General features: G+C 37.7%; 1 protein-coding gene across 2 annotated transcripts in view; it reads right to left on the bottom strand.

Moving 5' to 3' along the window:
• The window catches only part of STAU2 (staufen double-stranded RNA binding protein 2), a 160,411-nt gene that overhangs the window by 61,024 nt on the left and 76,408 nt on the right, over positions 1–22,979 (bottom strand). The window contains exons 12-13 of one of the 2 annotated variants that reach the window (XM_030446073.1): positions 15,300–15,607; positions 937–1,050 (exon numbers count right to left, since the gene is read on the bottom strand). In XM_030446073.1, the coding sequence (XP_030301933.1) occupies positions 937–1,050; positions 15,300–15,607 (422 nt within the window). The remainder of the gene's footprint in view (positions 1–936; positions 1,051–15,299; positions 15,608–22,979) is intronic. The other variant, XM_030446074.1, reaches the window with a different exon arrangement.

Raw genomic sequence — 22,979 nt, forward strand, 5'->3', positions numbered from 1 at the left:
TTAAAAAACAAATACCAACCTAAAATATGTCTAAGAGTGTCTGAACCCTTTCCCCAAGAGTAACTAATTCTGATACTTCTTAAGGTGACTTTTCCTTTGTCCTTCGAGAATCTTAGAGTCTGATAAAATGTATGGCAAATATGAACACTGTACAATATAAAGATGGCTTGTGAAGGCAAATAAAAATGATGCTTTTTCCAATCTACTGAGGATCTGAAAGGGGCAAGGTCTGGTTTAAAGTTTTCTTCCACTTGGCTTCTTTTTGCTTTTAAAATTTTTGGAGTATCAAAGTCTTGTCTTGCTTTTATATATAAGAGTGTTGGAGGACAAGAAGAATAGAATGAAGTCCCCCTCAGTTCCTATTTGAAGCAGCAGGGTGATGAGTGATTTGAGTTTTGGTTGGTTGTTTTTCTTTTTTCCCCCTGGCTTTTTGCCAGAAGATTGAACGAAATATTTTAAGAACAGCCAAACAAAATAGGAGTTTTACACAGTTTGATTAAAAATCCCTTTCCCCTCTCAAATGCCAGTTTCTTGTGACAGATGATGGCTAGAGATGATGGCTTCATCCCTGTTTTTTCCAGCTACTCATACACTTCTAGTAGAAATAGGACAGATAAGACCTGATACATACTTAAAACTAAACATAACCGTTGCAGAAAATTTACACCTAACTTGAAAACCAAAGCAAGTTCTTCAAACTTTCCTAGTATGTCTTTAAAAACACAAAAAGAGGCAACATAGCTTTGTCTCCTTTTCAGGTCACTCTTTAGATCTAACCAGGATTTTACTACAGCAGGATAGGCAAACCCCAGTGACAAGAACATGCCATATGAAAAGCACAAGATGTGTAAGTAAGTCTAAAATTTACTAATGCTGACATTCTGGTCTTACTAGATATTAATAAAATCACAAGAGTGTGGGGTGAAGGTATTATACCTGGTCATGGCTGGCTTCAATGGAGCTCCCGATACCTTGGAAAGTCATCTGCACAGGAGACAGTGTCAAACAGGTCATACACTCTTTGCCATTTTGTCTATCACTGTAGTGTACCTATAACAGAATAACATACGTAATCTGCTAAACACCAGGTTTGCACAAGGGAGTCAAGCTAAAATACTGCCCCTTTTCAATACGTTTGTAAGAAGAATTCCAAACCTTTACACTGAATTCATCTTTAATGTAACACAAATATTGTGTAAAATATCCTAGGTAGGCACCCTACTGAACTGGGGCCAGATTTTCTGGTATGTCTTTTGGATAGTTCTTTTCAAGTGTTCTTCAATTTCTCAGACCTTTGAGACTGCACCCAAGCTGTTATATCTACACAGTTCTAAGAATCTAGTTTCAAGTTATTGTTTCCAGCCTAGATTTGTAGCTTAGTTGTGAAGCATTCATGTAAAACATTCTTCCTCAAAAAAACTTGGCAACATTAGTTTAAATTTTTCAACAGTAATTCTATTTCTACTGAAATACACTAACTTTTTTTTTTTTTTTTACATGGTTAATGTTGCAGATTTGCAATCGACTTTGTAATTAAATCAAAATTACAGATATAATGGAGAACTCACATCCTAATTAAGATGTCTAGCCTATCCTTTCTTAACAGTAACTAATTCCCTACTGATTTCACTATGTGTATGCTGAACCTGAATCTTGCATGAAATGTAGGAGAAGGTATTGCTTCTACTTGAATTATTTTCCTTGTCTTCAGGTTCCCTTCAGTTAGTGCTTAAATCCCCTAAAGAAAGGCCGGATTTTAATATGTTGAGACAAAATGAAATTAAATGCCACCAGTGTTTCATTAAGAACAGGTTGCCACTCATGCTGAACTGTTGAAATATTACAGTTCTCTGAGTAGCTCCTGGCTTCTAGGCAGGCAGATCAAGCACTTTGTTCCACAGGAGAGGTGGAATTCAGTTTATGGTGGTAATTTACATTGGCTATGTGACCCCTGTCAGAAATGGAAAGAGAGATCAACTCTGCTGGAGACAGACCTTTTATGTTAGTATCTATTTACAGCTGGGTAGCTCTCAGGCAAAAGCTACATGATAAAGCCTCATCTTGACATTTAGGCTACAAAATTAAACTTCATTATTTCTACAACAACTAGGAATTGGAGTTATTCCTGGGGAAATTATTTAGTGATGTATAGGATACTTAATTGTACACCATGCATATTAAATCCCCTTTGCCCAGCTCTTCCTTGCCACAGGTGCAAACTGGGAATACTTCAGCTGAAGCAAAAGCAATGCAAAACTGAGTGAGAGAAAAAACCAAGTCGGTGCCCTATTTCAGAATCCCTTTGCTGACAACACATCCAAACAGTTTGGCTGTGGCCAAACAGCAAGAGACAGGATGCAAATTTCTTGTGCTATGTATAGAAATATGGATTTCACTCAGCCCTTCTTCAGGCTTTCTGGATTATCCCTGCCTCTCTTCCTCACAACCCCCACGGTATGTATGTGCCTACAAAATTGCTTGTGGCTCCCTGCCAGAAAAGCCATACTACTTACTTAGAAACCACAAGAGGCCCCTTCACATATACAATGGTTTAACTTTGATTAATTGAAAGAGGTATGAAGGTATGAAATTTGGCTTGCAAATCTAAAATGAAGTTCTACTGTTATGACAAGGACTTATCGAGCTTCCACAACTGTAGGATCTGGTTGCAAGGCAGACATTCTGCTGAGTATCTCTTGTGGGAATGAGATGTGGAGGAATGGGGCAGAAAAGCTCAGGAAGATGGTTCTGCACTGCAAATATGACAGAGCAAAAGGGGAGAAATCCAGCAACCAAGAAAAGTACATGTCTTTGAGTATATGTGGAGAAATGGAAAAACTGCACTTTCTGAACTGCATAGGATGTTTGTAGCCTTATTTTTAATGAAAATAATACAAATAAGGCTACACTTAACTAACAACCACTGGAATGATGCAAGGCTAACAAGCTGAAAGGAGATAACCAGTGGAAAAAATTATGAACAGTATTACATGACTTTCTTATCTGCAATAGCAGTTTAGATCCATACCCTCTTTAGAGTCCACATTGAAACTGCAATAAATTCACAATACTGGTATCTTTCTACGCTTAGCTTTCCCAAGGAAATGTCAAGATGCACTTTTAGCCTCATTTGAATATACCAAGGCCATTACTTCATAATTTCTTAACAGTCCTCTAATTATCTCTTGACCTGTTCAAGCTATTCAGCTGAAGAACCATAATAAACACCTTCTATGTTAATGATATAAAGAGTGATATAAAACCCAAACAAATGGATTTTGAGTGGGGGACAGAGTAAAACTTTGTCCATTCATCAAACCTCTCTCATCTGCAGATTTGTGAAGTCAGCAAACACATTCAGATTTCTTCTACACTTGACATGCATTGTGCAGTTTCCCAGTAATCCTGTTTTGCTATTTATCAGTCCAGCTGCTACATTCTCAAACTCTCTGTTTTATTCCTTTTTTCTTCAAATTTGACCTGTCATCCAAAGTCTCAAGTTTTTTTTGTCATCCAAGAGTGCCAGGCATTCACCTATGTGAGCAGAACGTCCAGTATAGGCACTGAGAAAGAAATGGCAGTAAGCAAATCAAGTTATCTTTGAGGTTTTTGGCCAGCAGTATGTTGCAAATATTTCAGTTTACATGTCCATGCTACTATGAGTAATCATGGGAGGAACCTGAACCTCTGTAAAACTGGTTTAAGAATATCATATCATCTAAAGCAGAGGAGCATGAAGGCACAGCAACTACTTGATTCAGTATCAAGGAGCGGTGACTGAGGGCTTGCCAAGTGCTCCAGTGGTGATTACGTGGCCATTATTAAGATTCACAAGGACATTAATACTTTGCAAAGTTCTTCAGTGCCTTAAGAGTCAAGGGTGCTGAACTCCAGTTCATCTCAGCAATAACTCTGTTAGGCAGGTAAGGACACTCTCTGGACAGACATTAAATGATTCATCCAAATTCACTTGGCACTGGCAGGGGTGAATGGAGGTGCTGAGACTACAACCCATCATTAAGGCCTCTGGCTTAACCACAACTGGTCATTTTCCCTTCCCATGTATTATGGAGGTAAAAATAAAAGAGTTATGAAAATAAGTTCTATGCCCCAGCCTAATTTTCAGACTTTGATTTTTTTGTCATTAAGGGACACTCACAAATTAGCTCCATTTTAAGCATTAAACAGCAATGATATTTCACTCAATAAAATTCAGAATGTTTTATTTGCATAGCATATAAGCAGGGATTTTCTAGAACAGCAGTATGATCTGGCTAGGAAATAACGGCCAGAATTGGGATATCTATAGTAAGGGTTATGCACGTTTTTGAGTAAAATGCAAGACTGCAGCCTCACACTGTTATGAGTGCTTTACAAAGAATTCTCCTCCAAGGCACATCTAGCCAGCACAACACAGTGCCACAACAACAAGATCTTGGCAATAACTCTGAAGAAGCCTGCTCATTTATATTGGAAAAAGCATACAGCACTGCTAGCTTTTCTCTTGGGTAACTACACACACTGAGTACCTGAAATAAATCATGTATAACCAGCTCAGGAATCCCAAACACAGCACTTCACGGTGCTTTGTGGGCAGGGCACAAAACCTCCATGTGTAAAATGCCAAGTGTGTCCCGGGCATCAAAATAATGAAATACATTCCAGAAATCATTTTTTCCACAAACACATGCCATGGATTTACTCATACATGTGTGCTCTTATGTTTGATACTCTGAGGAGATGCAACCATATATCCTCTTCACAGATTCCTTCAGTTGGGAACAAGCTGCATGGTATGAGTATGTATAGAGGGGTACTACTAGCTGGTGTATGTATGTAGAAAGTATGCAAAGTTCTGAAACTATGTGAAAACTATGTTGAAGTTTGGCCCTTGTTTTTAATATTTTAAATTACTGAAGAGATGCAAATATTTTGATGGACATTTATAGCTTCACAAAAAGAAAGATATAAGATGAATGTTTACAATGTTACAATTGAATGTGGAATAGCATAGCCAAAATTCTCAACCTTAGATGTTACTCTATAATGGAAAAATTAAATAACACTGCATAAAACTACGTGAGAAATTACATTTAAGGTTACTTCTATCATAATGTTGCTCCATAAGCAGCAAATCTCCCATTTCTTTCATATTTATATAAGGATGTGTCTTAAATCTAGCTTTACTATAATACCCTTCCCTAGGTGCAAGTGTTCTGATAGAAACTGCAAAAAATATCACTGGGATTTGTCTTGCACTAAGCTACTTTAGCCCACTGGATCAATATGCAATTTCAGATAATGGCCATAGTTAATCTGCATAAATTATTCTGCATATAATACAATATCCCTAACTTCAGGCACAGGGTGGTCTGCTCGTCTTCAGTGAGCATATCTGCATTTGAACATCTGTCCTTTTGCATAAACTGGGGCTATAGTTTACCAGTTCAGAACGGAGGAAAGTGAGAGACCTCTCATACTACTACACAGTAGTTAAGGTTTACCATAACACATTAAACTGGTGTTAGAAATGAGCTAACTCTGCATTAACAAGAGACTGAGAAGGAGCAAAAATTAAGGCTACTATTTCTGTACATTGCTGCTTAGCTGTTCACAGTCTGAAATACAACTTGTCTGGCCACTTTCTTTCCTAAACATTTATTAACTTTAAAAAAATTAATATGGATTAACAAAATAAAGAAGTCATCTGTGACACTGGAGTTCATGTTTCCCAACCAAAAACTACCCTGAGTCAAAGCACCAGCGGGAGTCTTAGAATGCTAGACAGAAATAAACTAGGTAATAAAATGCCATTATGTTCAGCAATGCACAAATCTTCTGGATTGACATGCCCAGGCTATTTTGTTAGAACAAAGGATGGTCTTCCTTTAAATCTGCCCCTTAAAGGGAAAGAACTCATTTCAGTCCTGAATTCACAGAATAATTTCCAAGATTTTCCATAGGTTGCTCTGGACTTACAGCAACAAGCAAACCAGAGTGGCCTCCAAAAGCAGATATCAAAGCAGTACTTTTGACAGACAAGAGTCTCATGAAATATTTTTCTTCCTTTAGCTTCCACTGAAACGCCTGTGTTTTTCATACTGCTCTTTTTGATGTTCATCTACTGTTATAGCCAAGTCAACTACTAAAAAAAAGGTAGTAATTCTGTTTGAGACTCTGTTTCATGCACATTTATTGGTGAACAGATATTCCTGGCATGAAGATAAACTAAATATAAAACATATAAAATTATATAAAAACCATAAGCATATCAACCATTTTCTCAAAGTGAATTTTAGGACCTTTTACAGTATAGTATTTGAGTGTGAGATCTTGCAATATCAATGGAGCTTTCCTAACAAATAATATATTAGTCTTTTCAGACACTGAGCAGCCTAAGAGAGATTCTGACTATCACTTTGCATTCTTGCAACCTGCATATTTATTTGTGAGAACAGAAATACAGTAAAAAAAAAAAAATAAATCCAATTGTATGACAAAAGTCTTCTGAGAAAAGTTGAAGTGTAAATACAAAAAACAAGGCTGAGAGGAATAAAATTGTCCCAGATGAAAAAATAAGACATACGATAAAAAAAAAAAATTCAAAAAATTGGAAAAAGAGCATTGAATCAAACTGTTTCCTGCAATGCTGGAGTTCCTTGATGTAGTGCTATTACTAAATATAGTATTTTACTAATCTCAGCAGGGAGCTGGCTAACTGCATGCCCGTCAGATGTTTTTAATGGTCACCCCCTGTGGAACAAATCTAAGGAGTGCATGAAAAACACCCACATTTTAAAAAGCCCCCTTGCTAGATCATTAAGGAAAGATAAAGGCCTGTACATTCGGATGTGATATATAACACAATCATTGTGTCAAGAAAACATATGTTTGATTAGCACGCCTCGGGTTCATTAATCGCTGTGTCTGCTTCCCAGCAGTGGGCAAAGTTTCCTCCGTAGCTACTGCATGGAAGGGTAAAGACACTCAGTAGCTTAAAGACTGACAGTGCAGCAGTAAATCTTGAGCAATTCCAACATGCTACTCTCTTACAGAGTGTTAATAGCAGCTGCATTGTCGTCTTAAATCTTCATTAAAATACAGCCCTGCAGTTTAGACTGAGAAACAAACCGGCGCTGTACTGAATTAAACAGGCAGCAACAAGCAGGCTACAGGCACTGTCACAGGTTACTGGGGTGGTATTTTCCACTCCTGACACTATTAAGGCAAACACTTGGCATCTATAAAAATCTGTGAGGTACAGATGAGAGTGAAAAAAATTACTTGATACAGTTCCCTAAGTAAATGCATCAAATATCTGCTAAATGCAAAACAAGGTTATCATCTGAGCCAAAGAAGTTCGTGGGGGTTTTTTTGGTGGTTTTTTGTTTGTTTTTGTTTTGCTTTGTTTTTGTTGTTGTTGTTGTTTTAATGGTATTTAACTATTCCCTGAATCCAGAGCTCCCGCTTCAGCGATGCAGGAAATCTGGAAAGTTTGGCTCAGTCAAGCAAGGAAGACCCAGCTCCATCCTACTTCTGGATTTGATGCTTGGTTCTAATCAAGAGAAAATTAGCAAGTGTCACTGATGTCACCACAGTGACACACAGTAAGGTGCTTACTGTTCACCTTTAATCTGTCAACCTTAGCCCATGTATGTATGTATAAGGACAGAGTTCCCATGGTGCACATGTAAAAGTGAGCAAGCATACTTTCAACAAAAAGATCTTTCTGTTTGACAGGGAAAATGAAATTTGGAGATGGGACATGGCTTTCTATTAAAGGAATCATGATTATGTTCAAGAGTACCTTGCTACTCTGCTCAATTCCTCTGTCCTATTACTAAAATAGGCACTTACTCATAGACATAACCATAATAGAGAGTAGTTTAATTCCAGTGACTTAAAACACTGAATGTGATCTTTCCCCCCCCAAAAAAAGAATTCTAAAAAAGGTAAAAAAAAGATAAATTAATTATTCAGAAAACATTGCAAAGTACTACACAATAATATGCTATACCTAACACAGTTTTCACAGAAAAAACTTGTCTGCCTCTGATCCATGCACCCAGAAATATTCAGATAACTACCACATTTTCAGGGAGAAGAGGTGAAATGAATTTTATACTTCACAGTTAAAAGAAAATATTAAAAACTGGTGAGCCTGGTATCTCCTATTTCATCACAGGGATCTTGTGTTCTGCTTATAAAATACAGAGGCCAAGGCTTGGTACAGAGCATTTGCAGAAGAGCCTGTGTCTTGGGTATCACAGTGAAAAACTGACTGAGATGAGAGGTGAATTTGATTAGTTTGGGAAGAGGAATTTTGGGGGGGGTTGAAATAACTTTCTGGCAATAGCATGAATGGAAATATGTTTTCATATACACTTTTTCATTACATAGGTAATGAAGCAAGCATTAACTGCTCTCTGTTTACAGAGACAAACACTGCTGCTGACATTATTATACTGACCATTGAGCATGGCACAGTACAAACACAGAGGAAGAGAAAACCCTGCTGCAAAAGGCCAGATTTCAGTATTTTCAGTGATGAGAGAGCATAGCATTCCACACTTCATTTTACAGAAACTGATCTGACCAATGAGCAGGTGCAGTGCCAGGAAACCTGACCAAGACCCAAGGCACCTGAAGAACCAAAAGCCCAATTCCACAGCTTGTTTGGCAGAAGCAGGTCCGCAAAATATAGAGCAACACAATCAATCTCAAACTACTTCAAGGGACTTCATGAGTAGTTATTTTTAAATATAAATGTCATTAATTCCTATTCCCCTTTCAGTGTTAACATCAAGGTGAATCATCCGATCATCTGGCTGTACATTTCTGTGTTGGAATAATCTCACTAATATTTGCAGCCTGGTCAGTCCTGCTGGTAAAGAAGTCTCCAGTGACTGGAGTGAGGGACTAGATGCACAGTTCCACAGAGAGTTACAGGAGTGATGTAGGTGACCACAAATGCGGATAAAGCAGTATTTGCCTTGAGACCTTCATTTCTAAACTATTATCTAACATTACTCTAAAAACACATTCGTATTTTAATATCCTATTTTCCTGGGATTTTTGGAGCTACGATCTCCTTCAAAGAAGCAAGGACATAATTTTTTTTTCTGACATAGCCTTTAAATCTGTTTTACATTAATGATACCAGGATGCCAAATCTTATTAATTCAAATTCTCCCTTTTACTATTAGTTTTGGTGGTGGTGTTTTTTCTTAATTTGAATGAACAATGAGATCTTTGTGCTCCCCATTACTGGCTCATTTGCTGAGATTCCAGTCCCAAACTGACAGTGCCCACAAACTTTCTGCAGCTGATATATTCAAGGACAGAACAGTATCATCTCCATCTACACTCTTGTTTTTAGCACTTGTTACACTCTTTCTCATTGACTTCAGCTGGTGACTTGCTAAAACATACCTTTTGATTCAGTCAGCTGCAGGACTTTGAAAATACACTCTCTCTGACAACAGTACAATTACATCTATGTTCATTATCACCGACTCAGTACATAGATGGAACCCTTACCCCCAAAATTTTCCTTTCTTTTTTCCCCTCAAAAAATCACACCAACAATTCATGAGTTTTGCTCATGATCAAAAATTGGGTTTTGCTCAGTTTACCACAACTCAGCTCCATTTCACCCCTAAGTAACTGATCATTTGAACATATTCAACACAAAACAATTACATTTTTAACTTTTACAATTACTTTAACAATTACATTTACAACTTTTCTAGTCTAGGCTCAGTAGGTAACTACCAAGGAAGAGCAGAGGTGAATAACATAGTGGGGAGGGACTTCACACAAAGCAGTGAGCCAGCAGAAAGGCTAAAGGAACCTAAGAGAAGTTTCTGCTTTCTATCCTGAGAGGAGTGGGACTGAAAACAACAATTAAAAAGAAAGACAAATGTCTGTAAAAACACAGACAGGACATTTGGGATGGAAAGGTAGTCTATGGTCCATCAGAGACCCAGAGACTGCCCTCTGATTTTCTGGGAAACCACAGAACCTTCATTTTAATGTGCTGCTTCAAAGCTCTCTATTGCAACTTCCACCTCCACCACAGCATTCCTATTGGGCTGTTTGCATTTCTTCCCATTGGCCTTCTTAGCAGGGAGGCACTGCTGAGAATGAAATGCAATAATGAGCATTTCTCAGAAGGCTTTCACCTTTCTTCTACTCACCACCACAGCAAAACAAAGTCTCACACTTCTCTGTACCGTAGCTATTTGACTCTGGTGTCAATGGGGAATGCTTGGACCTTTTTTTCTCCTTGTTCTTCTCCCTAACCTAGCCATCTGTTCTAATTCATTCTTTCCATTTTCAATGCTAATTCAAAGATTTGTGTTCTTCAAGAGCTCAAAAGACAAGTAATGTCTTGTAGCCTTCCTCTCCTTCTCATTTATTATGGGTTGTTCTACGAATGTGACAGGTTTATGGAAAATTTCAAAGTGCAGTTCTGTTGCCCAAGTCCATAACTGGTGTGTCACCCTGTTGCCTTCAGAGACACAATAATTTGTACATTTTTACAGTTTTCCAGTCCTAAATTATACTGAAGGTCATAAAAAAGAAATATCTTGGTGTGCTGGCAAAGACCAGCTTCAGAGGCAAGACAGAAGAGGGGAAATAGCTAATGTTAAGATTCCCAGGAAGTTATTGCAAATTAAGTATGCACATTTTACTGGGTCAAGTAATGAACAAAAATAACGAAAGGAAAGATGCTTCCATCTAGCAAAGTCAAATGAATTTTAATTTAACTAAGTCAGCAACATTTCTTAATTTTGCCATGTTTTGGAAAAGAACTTCTGAATCAAAAATGTTACTTCATCACCAATGACTGAAATATTTAGACACAAAATATTAATGAAGGATGATCAAGACAATTGCATTAAATTTCAATATGCAACAGTTGTGATGAGGATAATTTAGATCTCAGTTATTTTCTTCAGGCTTAATCCTGAATCCTTCACTGGGTATTAAAAATTCCCACTGAGTTTCATTACTACATCTGGGAGAAATCATTTCAGGGTCCAATTCTTGAACATTAAAAAGACCAGGAACTCTTTAACTGTCATCAACACTGTCATCAAGTTCTGACAGTGAATCTAACATTGGTCAGAGAAAAAGAGATCTTGGGTAAAAACAGGGTTGAGATTCACAAACGTTTTTGAGACTCACGTAGGACAGATGAGAAAGGTCACTCACTGTCCTTAGGCAGCTGGGCACCAGTTCCATGGTGCTGTGCTCATCCACAATCATAGCTACATCTGAGGGAGCAAGACAGGGTCACAGCACAAGGTACAGCTAATGTCTGTTCCAACTATTAGGCCAAGTCTGAAGAAGCCAGGCTTGCCCCTCGTTGCTCTTCCTGCCTGTGGTCCCATCCTTGAGTGAAAGCAGTGAGTGGAAAGCCAGGGAACTGACATTATCAGCCCCAGCACGTGAAGAAGCCTGGCATGGTGCGGACACCTCTGCATCAGACACAGCACAAGGCAGAAGTCTCAAAGGTCTGAGTGACTTCAGACAATGAGTTCACAGCATGGGGCAACAACCCAAACTTGCAAAACACTGTGTAGGGTGCCTGGGCTTACAAGTGAACTGGAACCTATACGCAGCGGTGTTTATGAAAATCCCAAGAAGCATCTAACTATTTATCAGACCAAAACTATAGCTGTCTCCTTGAAATTCACTGTAGGTTGAATTTCCCTGAATTGTTCCTCACATATATATCTCAGTAGTGAGATCCAAGCACTCCTAGACTGTTTTCCAAATCCAACCTCCAACAAAGCAAAATGAGTGGTGTTTTTTTTGTTTAAAGCCACTGCAGGGAAAGGTTTAAGCTCACTGTTGACCCTCGTGCAAAGTGTGGAAATTTAGTTCAGGCCCAACTCTGCCAACAGTTCAAAATCACAAGCTACCATGTATGTGACAGAAATCACAGAAAGTTAGGGGTTGGAAGGGACCTCCAGAGATCACCTAGTCCAATCCCTCTGCCAGAGCAGGGTCACCTACAGCAGGTCACACAGGAACGTGGCCAGGAGGGTTAACTCCAAGTAAAACTGACCCTAGAGCATCCAGCAAGATATCCCCTGTGTGTGCAGCTACTGAGAAATGTGTGCTTAACAATACACTTAGAAACGTCTAACAATACAACATTTAAGTCCATCCATGTATAAAATGGAACAGTCAATCACTAAACAAGTGTGGAGGGGAAAAAAATAATTGCATGACCATCACAATCAAAGAAATACATCACGTAGAAACTATATCTCATGTGAGGTTTTATTATGGAGCCACAAGGGAAAAAGATTTTTAAGTCCTGCCAATGCAAGCAAGCCAAGTATGGCTACAGCCATGTACCCGGACTGACTGTGGCCACTCAGTCCTGGCTTTTTTAATTTTATGATCTTTGCTTCATGGAAATACCCTGAGGAATTTCCTACTGGACTACCTGCAACTTGAGTTTTATCTCAGTAAAAACTGGGGGCTCAGATTATTCACGTGTAAACAGCTTCTCCAAATGTTTCCATTTAAACAAACTTTCTCAATAATTTACTGCACTTAAACTGTCAGCAAAAATAACTGCAACTTTCCTAATCTAGTTACAAAACAATGGCCAAAATACCACATAGTCACTTAAAAATAACAATTTTACCAAAGCTGAATTTTCCATTAAACAATCTCCAGGCAAAGTCTGCAAAGCAATTAAATGGTAGACCATATTAATAAATATCAAGCAAGCACTAAAAATGCTTTATTCAGAGTTTGTAAAGGCTTGCTTGAAGTATTTGTGTTTAATCATCACTGGTAACTTGAAGCCTGAGCCTTGAAAGTATCCAAGCTAAACACCTGTTTTTCAGTGACACTGAGCTGCTGCTTATCAGTCACAAATATCTTTAGAATAATAAGCCATCAAACATAAAAATATATTTTTTTAGTACTTTTTCATACATTGGTCCCAATAACTCTTAATATTAAGGGCTTACAATAGAACACGGCTGAGAGCACATACAAACATTTTAGAAGAATTTAAATTAAATAACCACACTTTTAAAACATGTCCCCTGCAGCTAAAGAAATTTTTAAAACCATTCAAATAAGCAAATAACATTTTTTTTTTACATTTACAAATGAAACATCATATGAGTATTTATTGATTTCTTTAAAAATTCAAAAATACATTGTAACAGAACAAAATGTATACGTTCTTCAATGAAAGACAAAACTATGGTTATCATCCAGACCAGAATACAAATACATGCTAACAATTTAAAAATCATTTGGGGTCATCCAGAAAACACGAAAACCGAGCTAGCTGTTTGCAAATGCAGTAGTTTTCTGCTTAGTAAATATGCCTGAGAAAGTTAACCTGTAAAGAAATCGGCTTTTAAACTTAAACACAAAGAGCTTTCTAGGCTGAAATGGTGAAGAGACCTGTGATATGCACCTGACAGGCCACTGAGCCATTTCCCACAGAGATTCTGTTCACTGCTCCACCTCGGCTCAGCAGTGGCAGTTTCACATGGATACCAGGCTTATTCAAGCAAGGTGTTAAAAAGCATGCTAAGGTGATTGGAAACCATCAGCTACATACACAGCTGGTAGACGTTAATAATTCTTTATCAAACTCCTTGATTTGTATCAGAGCCAAGTAAAAAGTAGTCGTCTAGTTTATGGATGAAACAGATTATATTTTTTGGCTCGGGGTGAGACCCTTTAAAAACAATTTCTACACAAGCATCTAGACTCAAAGCATGAGAGAAAGAAACAGGACAAACAGAACTAATCATTTTACAGTAACCACATACTGTAGGCAAGTAGGAATAAAAACAGTAACATAAATTGTGCATTGGTTCTATGAAAAGAAAGTGTTACTAGTAGACACAAGCAATCTGACAAGATGTGAAAGCGAGCAGTGAAAACTTCACAGATTGAATTTCTTTTCATCAGAATTCATCTGTCTCTACTGCAGGCAGGTAACAAAAGGAACTCAGGAAAACTGAATTCCTATTAGCAGCTTAACTCTACTATGGTGAGGCTTTGACTTTTACCATTACTTGCATTAAGAGACATTCAAACTAATTAACCAGACATTAAAAACATTTTAAAAATGAAGACCAAAGGGAAGCTGAATGTACATTTTAGACAGAAACAGCGCTAGGTCAGATACCACAACTGGTGACATCTGATGTGAGCAAATGTAATTGAACTGCTGCTTATGCCAATAGAACATCTGACACTAGGTCTTGAATTCTAGCAGCCTCTTTTAAATCACTTCCAACAACTGCATACTTAGTAAGTTACATGGGCTCTGGTGAAAAAATTATCAGACATTCAAAAATTCTGACAGAAACCTCCCACAATTTGGTTTACATGATCAAATTACATATGCTAGAACACATGAAAACGACTTTTCAAATGAAAAAAATTCACAAGTCTGAAAAGGAGAAAGTCCAAACCCAAACCAAAACCTCACAACAGGAAAAAAGAGTATTTCTATATAGCTGGTCCTATCCTTTGGAGACGTAACACAGTAAAATAAGCTACTATTCATATAACTGTAATGGTGATTGGGAAGAGGCTTCCTTTCCCCCTCTTCCACACTGCAGTAGCGACTGAATATACTACAGAGGCTGCCACTGTCCTGTGAAATGTAGGTATTTGCCCATGCTGGGTACATGAGATCACTGCTGAAGGACTCATGCACTGACCCAGCATGGTACATCTTACATTCTCTAGTACTGACTGTGATGTCAAAAACATTCTGCATTGCTCTGACACCAGGTCTGCTCCTGGGATGCACCTTCTGATTAAAATGTCATTCTACAGGTTACAGCTAAGAGGTGCAGGGTGGGAAGCAGAGCAACAGCTTTAACCACCCATCCCAGAAGACAAACACAAAGTGAAGATAATGTGTCAATTCCTTCTGGATCAGAATCAAAGACAGACACCAATGCCAGAGCAGTACGTAAAGTTTGTAATGCCAGTAGGTGAAGACACCCAAAGAAGTGCAAGTAAAAAGCATAATTGAAGCCTATAATTTAAGGAAAATATGCAAAGGAAAGATGGCCTGAAAAGGTGAATGGAAAGAAGGAACAAAAAACAGAAGGAGAAGCATATATATTGGTGCAGGGTTGTATCTCCTGGACCCAGAAACTGCCTTGGACACCAGCTAATTTGACAAGATAAGTTACATGCACGCCCACAGTCAAGAGGGCAAGAGTGAAACCTTGATGGGAATGCTATGATTCTGGTTGAAGAGCTTCATTTTCCCCCTCCCATACCTGAAAGCCTTGAATCCTTGCCAAATACTCCAGCTGTTTTGAAGGCTGCACTGCAGAACAGGGGGAAGCAGGAGATATTCCTTTTAGACCTATGGCTTCGGCAGTCGGGGACGTTCCATTCATGAGAAGTTCCCTGGCAATCGTAGCTGTGCTATTTGTTGTGGGAGATATGCTGAAGAAAGAGCTAGAAGTCTGGCTCATTTCTTTGGATGACAAATAGCTTACAGTGTTACCAGGGGCTGATTTGTTGCGGCTTGCTTCCATCTCTTGATAAACATCAGGAGAGAGATGGAGTATTCCCTTTGGTGCTGAAAAGAAAAACAAAGATAATTCTCATTACTCTAGGATGGCTTGGAGTGTGGGCAATTTTCATTAATGTATTTTGCAGTCAAAAACAAAGTAGAGACAATTTTCCATAGTAGCTGTGAATGAAATTGCATAAAGCAGTTCTGAAGTGCCTCTCTTCCTCTTTCCCTCTTTTTCAGAAGGTACAAACTTGGATTTAAAGCTGTGGCTAGCACATGAGCTACAGAACATAAGCAAATAACTTTTGGATACTATGTAACTCTTATCATACAAACTATATAACTTTTGTCATACAAAATATGAGGAACAGCTGCTACTTCAAAACAGTAGCATGATCATAATTTCACTGCAATTTTCTGCGTCCTACCTGATACTATAAGTTAGGCTGTTATTTCACAAATAATTTAAGCTAGCCCGTGTCAGCTGAGTTGCCACCAGAAGTAGTTCCTTCCCACCTACAGCTGCTGTTTGTACTCTCCAGCTGCCCTATTGCTTGTGCTAGAACCTCTAAGGCCACGCAGTGATGCTCACGAGAAAGAGCAGTGAGAGAAGGAAGGAGAGGGCAGGATGGTTTATTCTGGTAGCTGCACTGCCTCAAGTACTGGCTTAAAAGTGTTTGCTGATTTCCAACAACAGCCTGTGCTTAAACAACCTTAAATTGCCCTGCAGCCACACTGTTACTGTGCTAGTGACCAACTCCTCACCAATGAAGAGGAATTTTTTTTTAACCTAGCTGCGTATATGGCATGCAGATTGCCTTGGACAAATTCATTCTTAACAATGCATGCATGTATGTGTCATCATTAATAGCAGCAGAAGTGATGGTGAACGTGAAAAATATCTAAATTTATTAACATGAATGACTTTAAAATGCTTCCAGTGACATGTACATTAGGGATAATTTGTCTAAATTTTCAAAAATTTACCATCTTTTTAGAAAAAAACTCAATTCTAAACCTGCTTGTAAGCAGGATTACACAACTAATTATTTTTGCTGATGCTCTTGTGCATAGAAATGTGTAAAATTAAGACTGAAGCCGGCTAGTGTTCATATACACTGAAGTATTTGTTGGAAACATGAGAACACAGTTTGCTGATGTAAGAGGAAAACCTCTTTCTTATTATTAATAAATTGAAAAATGAGGTTGAAACGTGTAATTTCATATTAATAGCATACTCTAATTTCTAGCATATAGCTGAAAACAACACTGGTGGACCTGAGCCACATGGCATTTCATTTTAGAGATGATAAACCAGTTTATTAACTGATTTAGTGATCCCAAGAGAAATCAAAGGGTTCGATGCTTAATTAATTTGCTCTATATATTAAATTAATCTCAGAATGTAGAATAAATCCAAAGAGTACCAGAAAATTAATTTCCAGTTTCCTAGAAAGGATTGCTCTAATCCTAGTAGTGCAAGTAGTATTTTTAAATAAAACGTCTACCACAAGGAGAAGACTCACAAAATATTACCAGTAATTAATACCCTCATTTTCAAGTACATAGTGAAAATTGAACTTCCTCACTGCTGGCTCAGCAAACTGCTTACAGGTGAATCTTTTTTATCGATTTACTCACACATTTGGCTTTTAAATTAATATTCCTATCAGGGAGTCAGAACATTAGCTTATACCATTCAGAAAGATGTATCTGTTTTTCCCCTCGTTGCTCTTCCCACTACATTCATGGAGTTATGGAGCCTGGTTGGACCCTGGACTCCAAAGCCAGGAGGTCTTTTACTCGGTCTTAACAACCAACTCCAAAGCCAGCAGACCCTGAGCTGGACTCCAGATCTAAGCACAAATCCTGCTGGGAAAGGTGGATGATAGGGGACCTAAAATTTCCTTTTCTCCACTTGGGACAACTCAGAATATATCCTTAGAGGTAAAACCATCTGTGTAAACATGCAGCTTTATCTACATTGCATAATCACTATATGATAGTGATTCTATACCCTTTCTCTGAGGCTATAACCTCCCAGGCTTATCACTGCTCATGTTTTTAAATAGTCTTATACAAGAGATAACACAAACACAAATTAAAAGAGATAAAACAGATACTGATGGTTGACATTAGGTTACAAAACCAAACAGCAACAATAATAGGGAGTGGCAGGTGTTCAATACATCCTAGTCCAATTTCTTACAAATATTTGAGAAACAGAAATGAAAACTGAACAAAAGATAAAACAATATACTTGTTTGTAACTTGTATTCTAATAGCCCTCCTCCCCTGACTTTTTAAGAAAAACACAGTACATTAATTTAAAAAAAGTTTAAAGAAGTTTAAAACTAAGTCCAGTGCTGCAGATGTCTGTTCCATTGATGTAATATTACTTAAAACAAACATTTTACATGCTTTCTCAGCCATTTCACTGTTTTTACATGATCCACCCAAATATCTAACTGCTGTCTGGAACAATGGTTTGGAATATTTCCAGATTACTAAGCTTTCTAAATGTTAAAATAACTAATATGCAGCATATGATGAATAAAAAGATATTGACCAGAGTATAGCAAATGCTCCTAAAGTACTGACTTTACTCTAATGGTGATGTTAAATTAATAATAGTACTTTTACACTTAGCCAACACCTTTCTACTAAAGACTTCAAAATGCTTTATAAGCAATATTTAATTTAAATCATGCATTGGCTCCGAAAGGCAGATATTATATTACCATCATTGATTATCTCTGGAAACAAAGTAATGTAATATTCCAGACATTACATTAATATAGTTGCAAGCTATTAACTTTCTATATTCAGGGCCTATGTTTCATAAAGCTTCTTACAAAGTTGTTTTAAAAAGCCAATAGAAACTTGATGTCTTTGAAAACTTCTATCAAGTATATATGAACTATGGTTATTTTAATTACATAGTTTTTATATATCATTCAGGATTTTTAAAATATTCCTCACTGTTGCTACTTACTTCAACTCTGTTGAACTGTATCAGAGAGTTTACATATATAACAGTTTAGTTACAGTAGCAAAGATGTTATCACAATGCAAGGACTATGATATCAACAGACAAGGAACTGTGAGAACAAAAGAACTTTGGAAATTAATTAACAAGCACTTCAATAAAAAATGTGGGAAAAGAAATACTATCCTCTAACACCTTTATACACTGCAGGAGAACATCTCTAGGTCAGTATTTTCATATTTTTTTTAAGTCTTTCAGCCAGAAAAAAACAATTGGCTTCTTGTGTCTGCTAAATATTTATTCCTCACTAACTTCACCATATTCCAAAACTATCAGAATCATTAGGAGTCACAAGATCTGTAATATTATCACGTAGACTAACAATATTACACCTTCTGCTGGACATTAACTTAGAGGTACACACAGAAAACATGTTAAAAGAATTTCCATTTATATTGTTTAAACCTGTGGGCAAATGTGCTATGAAAATATGCAGGCTAGCTATGCAATGTAATCACTAATATTTAAAAACATGCCTTACTCATCCTTGGAGGTAATTGTTAGCAGCCTCTCACAACCTTCTGAAGTCTACAAAAATGCCACACTGAAGACCTCTCTTACCAAAGAATATATTTCTTCATCTTCCATTGTCTGCTTTTGCTGCCACGTACTAAACAACTACAAAAGAGTTTAGACTCCAAGGCAAATGTACAAGTAAGATAGAAAACGGCCCAAATATCCTTCAGAAGCTTTGAATTGTAATCATGGTGCTTTGACTCCACTTATTTTCATAGCAGCAGAGGTAGAGGCATTGGCCAAGGATCCAGAATGGTGCTATGTTTATCCCTAACCTCTTCTCTCCAGGGTCTTCCTCTTGGGAAGTCAGGGGAACCTTCCTACAAAAGGGTTCCCCATGGTCTGGATGGGGTCTGGAGCTTCACTCCTTCTGGTACTCACAGGAAACAAAGCTCACCATCTTTCTGCAAGAGGAGCGAGGTGAGGAAGGAGAGCAAGTGAAAATATCACCAAATGAGCCTCAACATAGTAAGACTCTGCAAAAATGGAATTTGTTAATAAAGAGACAGTGACAAGTTATCCCATGGCAGCGGTCAAGTTAAGAAAAGTTCAGAGTGATGACCAGTGTTGCCTGTAGACTCACATGTATTAATGGTACCACTGGTACTCCATTTTTAATTTTCTGTTAGGAAGGGCAGAAAACATGAAAGGCTGAAGTTTTGATATTTTTTTTAACATCGCACTCCAAAAGATGACCTACAGAATCAAGCTTGTGTTGTCAATTTGTATATATGTACCAGTGCTAATTTTCTCTATTTTCTATTTAATCAACATGGCAGGGATACTCTGCCTACACCCAGTCACTTCTCTTGGTTCAAGGTCACTCATTGACTTTTCATGTTTCAAGGATGGTCATTATACTTGGTCTAAACTACAGATATTTATTTTTTTTCACGGAAAATTACAATTTTCTCCCTGGCCTTTCATCTTCCCTATAGGAAAGCTACACTTGGTGCTCCAGAAGCAGTGTCAGCTCGTGAATGACTTTCTCTGACCCCCCTGAAGAGCACATGCTCTTATCCGCACTACACTCAGTGATATAAAGCCCCAGCACAAATAAGTACTTTCACATCTTGTGTTCTGATGCAAGGGGCTTTATGATATAATTCTGTATATGTCACATGCTCATAAATAAACACCCTGATATTTGAAGAAACCCATCACTAATAAAGGAAAGTTTGTTTGTGAAGACATTTCAGATTATGCTACCGGTATTCACATTGAACAAAGCCTTCTTATATTGTGCTGCTGAAAATATGGAGCAATATTTTCTCTTAAGGCATTAAACAGAGAAAGACCCAGATCTAACCCTGTCTTCACTCTAATTTAAGTTCAAATGAACAAGACTTGAAGAGGTATGGAGGACAGTCACATGCAACAACTCCTCTATAGCACTGACAGGTTCTCAACATGCCTTAAAACATGGCCCAGTACAAATCCACTAAAAGCAGAAGAAGGAATATACAAAACCAAATAACTATTTCAATAACAAGACTGAAAAAAAGTAAATATTATAAAAAAAATATCATTTTATACTCCACTCATTTTAAAAGCCTATTTATATAGTACAGTGCTTTCAAAATTTGTTTTATTACCTCAGTGGGAGCTCAGAAAACGTCAGTCAAGCAACTGAATAGGCAAAGAGTAGGGCCATTAGGTTCTCAGTAATAGCCTACACACAAACTTGGCTTGAAGGATGAGGATGCAATCATTACCTACTTAACACAGCTATCTGTGGTATTTCCACAGACTGGCTACTGCAATTTCAGACATGAAAAAATGTTCATCACACAATGCCCTTCAATAAAAAGATCTCCTCTACATGCCTTAAACAAACTAATGTTATATAATGCCACTCATTAAAATACTAATTTATTTAACCTGAAAATACCCATGACACTGAAGTAAATACCATGGAGTTCTTCACAAAGCCAGGTCTTGATATCCTTAATTTTAATTGAACATTTTCTTTACAGCCAAAAATAAAATTGCGGTGCTGTAGGAGACTTAAATTTTACACACTTCTGTAGCATTTGGTGTTTAACTCACGTGAGGAAAGTCCTTTGACATTTCCCACGGCTTTATTCAGCTTTGGAACATAAGATTTGGTAAAAAAATAAGACTTTTGCAGTGGGGAATTTCTACAGGATATTCTATGAGATGTCCCAATAGACAGATGAAACACCTAAGCTATTATTGTACAATAATAATTGTATTATTATAATTTCTGCATTTTAAGTTTCCAACAATACACCAGTGCAACAGACAACCTAAAAGTAAGATGAAGCAGGTTCTGAAAAGAACCAATCTAAAAGCAGAAGAAAGGACAAAGAGCATCAGCAAATTTGGAACAGAAGCAAATCAAGCTAGCGAGCTGGCAGATCAGGGTGCTTGTAAAAGCTGCAAGAAAATTATTTTGCAGGGGGTTAGGCAATCAGGAGAGTGCCTAAGTGCAACCAGAGGTGACCTGTGCAGGCAAGACTATTCATTAACAGATTAAGAGGGGGATGAGAATTGTGATGATAAAAACAAAGGCATGACCCACACGTAGGAGAGATGAAAGAATAAGCAAGTCTACTACACAAGGACAGAGAGGTTGCTGAAGGTAAGAAAGTCAAGGGGGACATCAACAAACACTGCATAGGTATGAATGAAGATGAAATCAGAGGAGAAAGTGGTGGGGGAGTGGAAGCCATAGGGATAAGATGTTTGATCTAAAGGAAAGAGGATGGAGGAGAGAATGGAGAATTAGGTCTTGGTTCTGACAGCTCTAAAGCATCAGCTCAAGTAACTCAATTCAAGGACTTCATTATCCTAAACTTAGGATGAGGTACATGATGGGTTCTAGGCTGGGGGGAAAGGGAGTAGGAAAAGAAGAGAAGACTTCGGAAAAGTGAAAGCATTTAGCAAAACACTGTATTGAGGTTATTTGAGTATTGAGGTTAATTGTGTGATACTGCTCCTTTTGCTCGGCTGACAGAAATCCAAATGCAGATAATTTGCAGAATTATATTATGTAAATCTAAATTTGAGAGTTAACATAGAAAAAGAGTTCTGCACTGCTATGTCACATGCAATTTTTTTTCAAAGGAATAGACTAGCAAACTTGAACCAACATAATTCATACAGGAATTTTACAGGACTGGGAAAAGCAGAAGGAGAATTTCCCTGAAATTAATTCTGCTGTCATGGTGGCTGTTCCCACTTTACAAATTCTATACATCAAGATCTTGATGCTTAAACACTCTCCTAGAAAGCTAAGGCTTGGATTCCTTCTCAGCCTGAGGACATCCAAACCACAACCCACACAGCCCACGTACATGTTTCCTACGTATGCACAACCCATACTACTCAAGAACCAGGCAGCAACCCTTTTTTGTTTTTTTATATCAACAGACAGACTACAAAGTCATGATCCCTTTAGATCCCTCCTTCTCTGTGGATTTCTTGCATTTTGACAGCATGGGTTTTTTTCATTTTCTGATTGCAGATCATGATGATATTAGATACACATTTCCCCAAAGGTGTCTGCTCTTACCCAGATTTCTCTGTACCCCATGAGTACTCTTTATCTCCCAACTTTCTGCTTGTGTTTAACACACTACATACTCTAGAAATAACACACTGTACTCTAAAGTCAACAATGAGAGCATCACATCTGAAAACATGAAACTTGCAGTACTTTAAGCACCTAAAAGTGGGGAAAGGAGGAAGAGCAACCAGGGTTGTGGGTCTTATACATCTGAATTGTAGCCAAATCCCACTTACACACAAAAATGCTAATTTGGCTCTTGCTACTGGTTTTCAAAACAGCAAGGGAAAAATAACCACACTCCCTTCCCACTTTTGTTGATACTAGCTTTTTTTTAA

Source organism: Calypte anna, chromosome 2, assembly GCF_003957555.1.
Source record: "Calypte anna isolate BGI_N300 chromosome 2, bCalAnn1_v1.p, whole genome shotgun sequence".
In the NCBI taxonomy this organism is placed as follows: domain Eukaryota; kingdom Metazoa; phylum Chordata; class Aves; order Apodiformes; family Trochilidae; genus Calypte; species Calypte anna.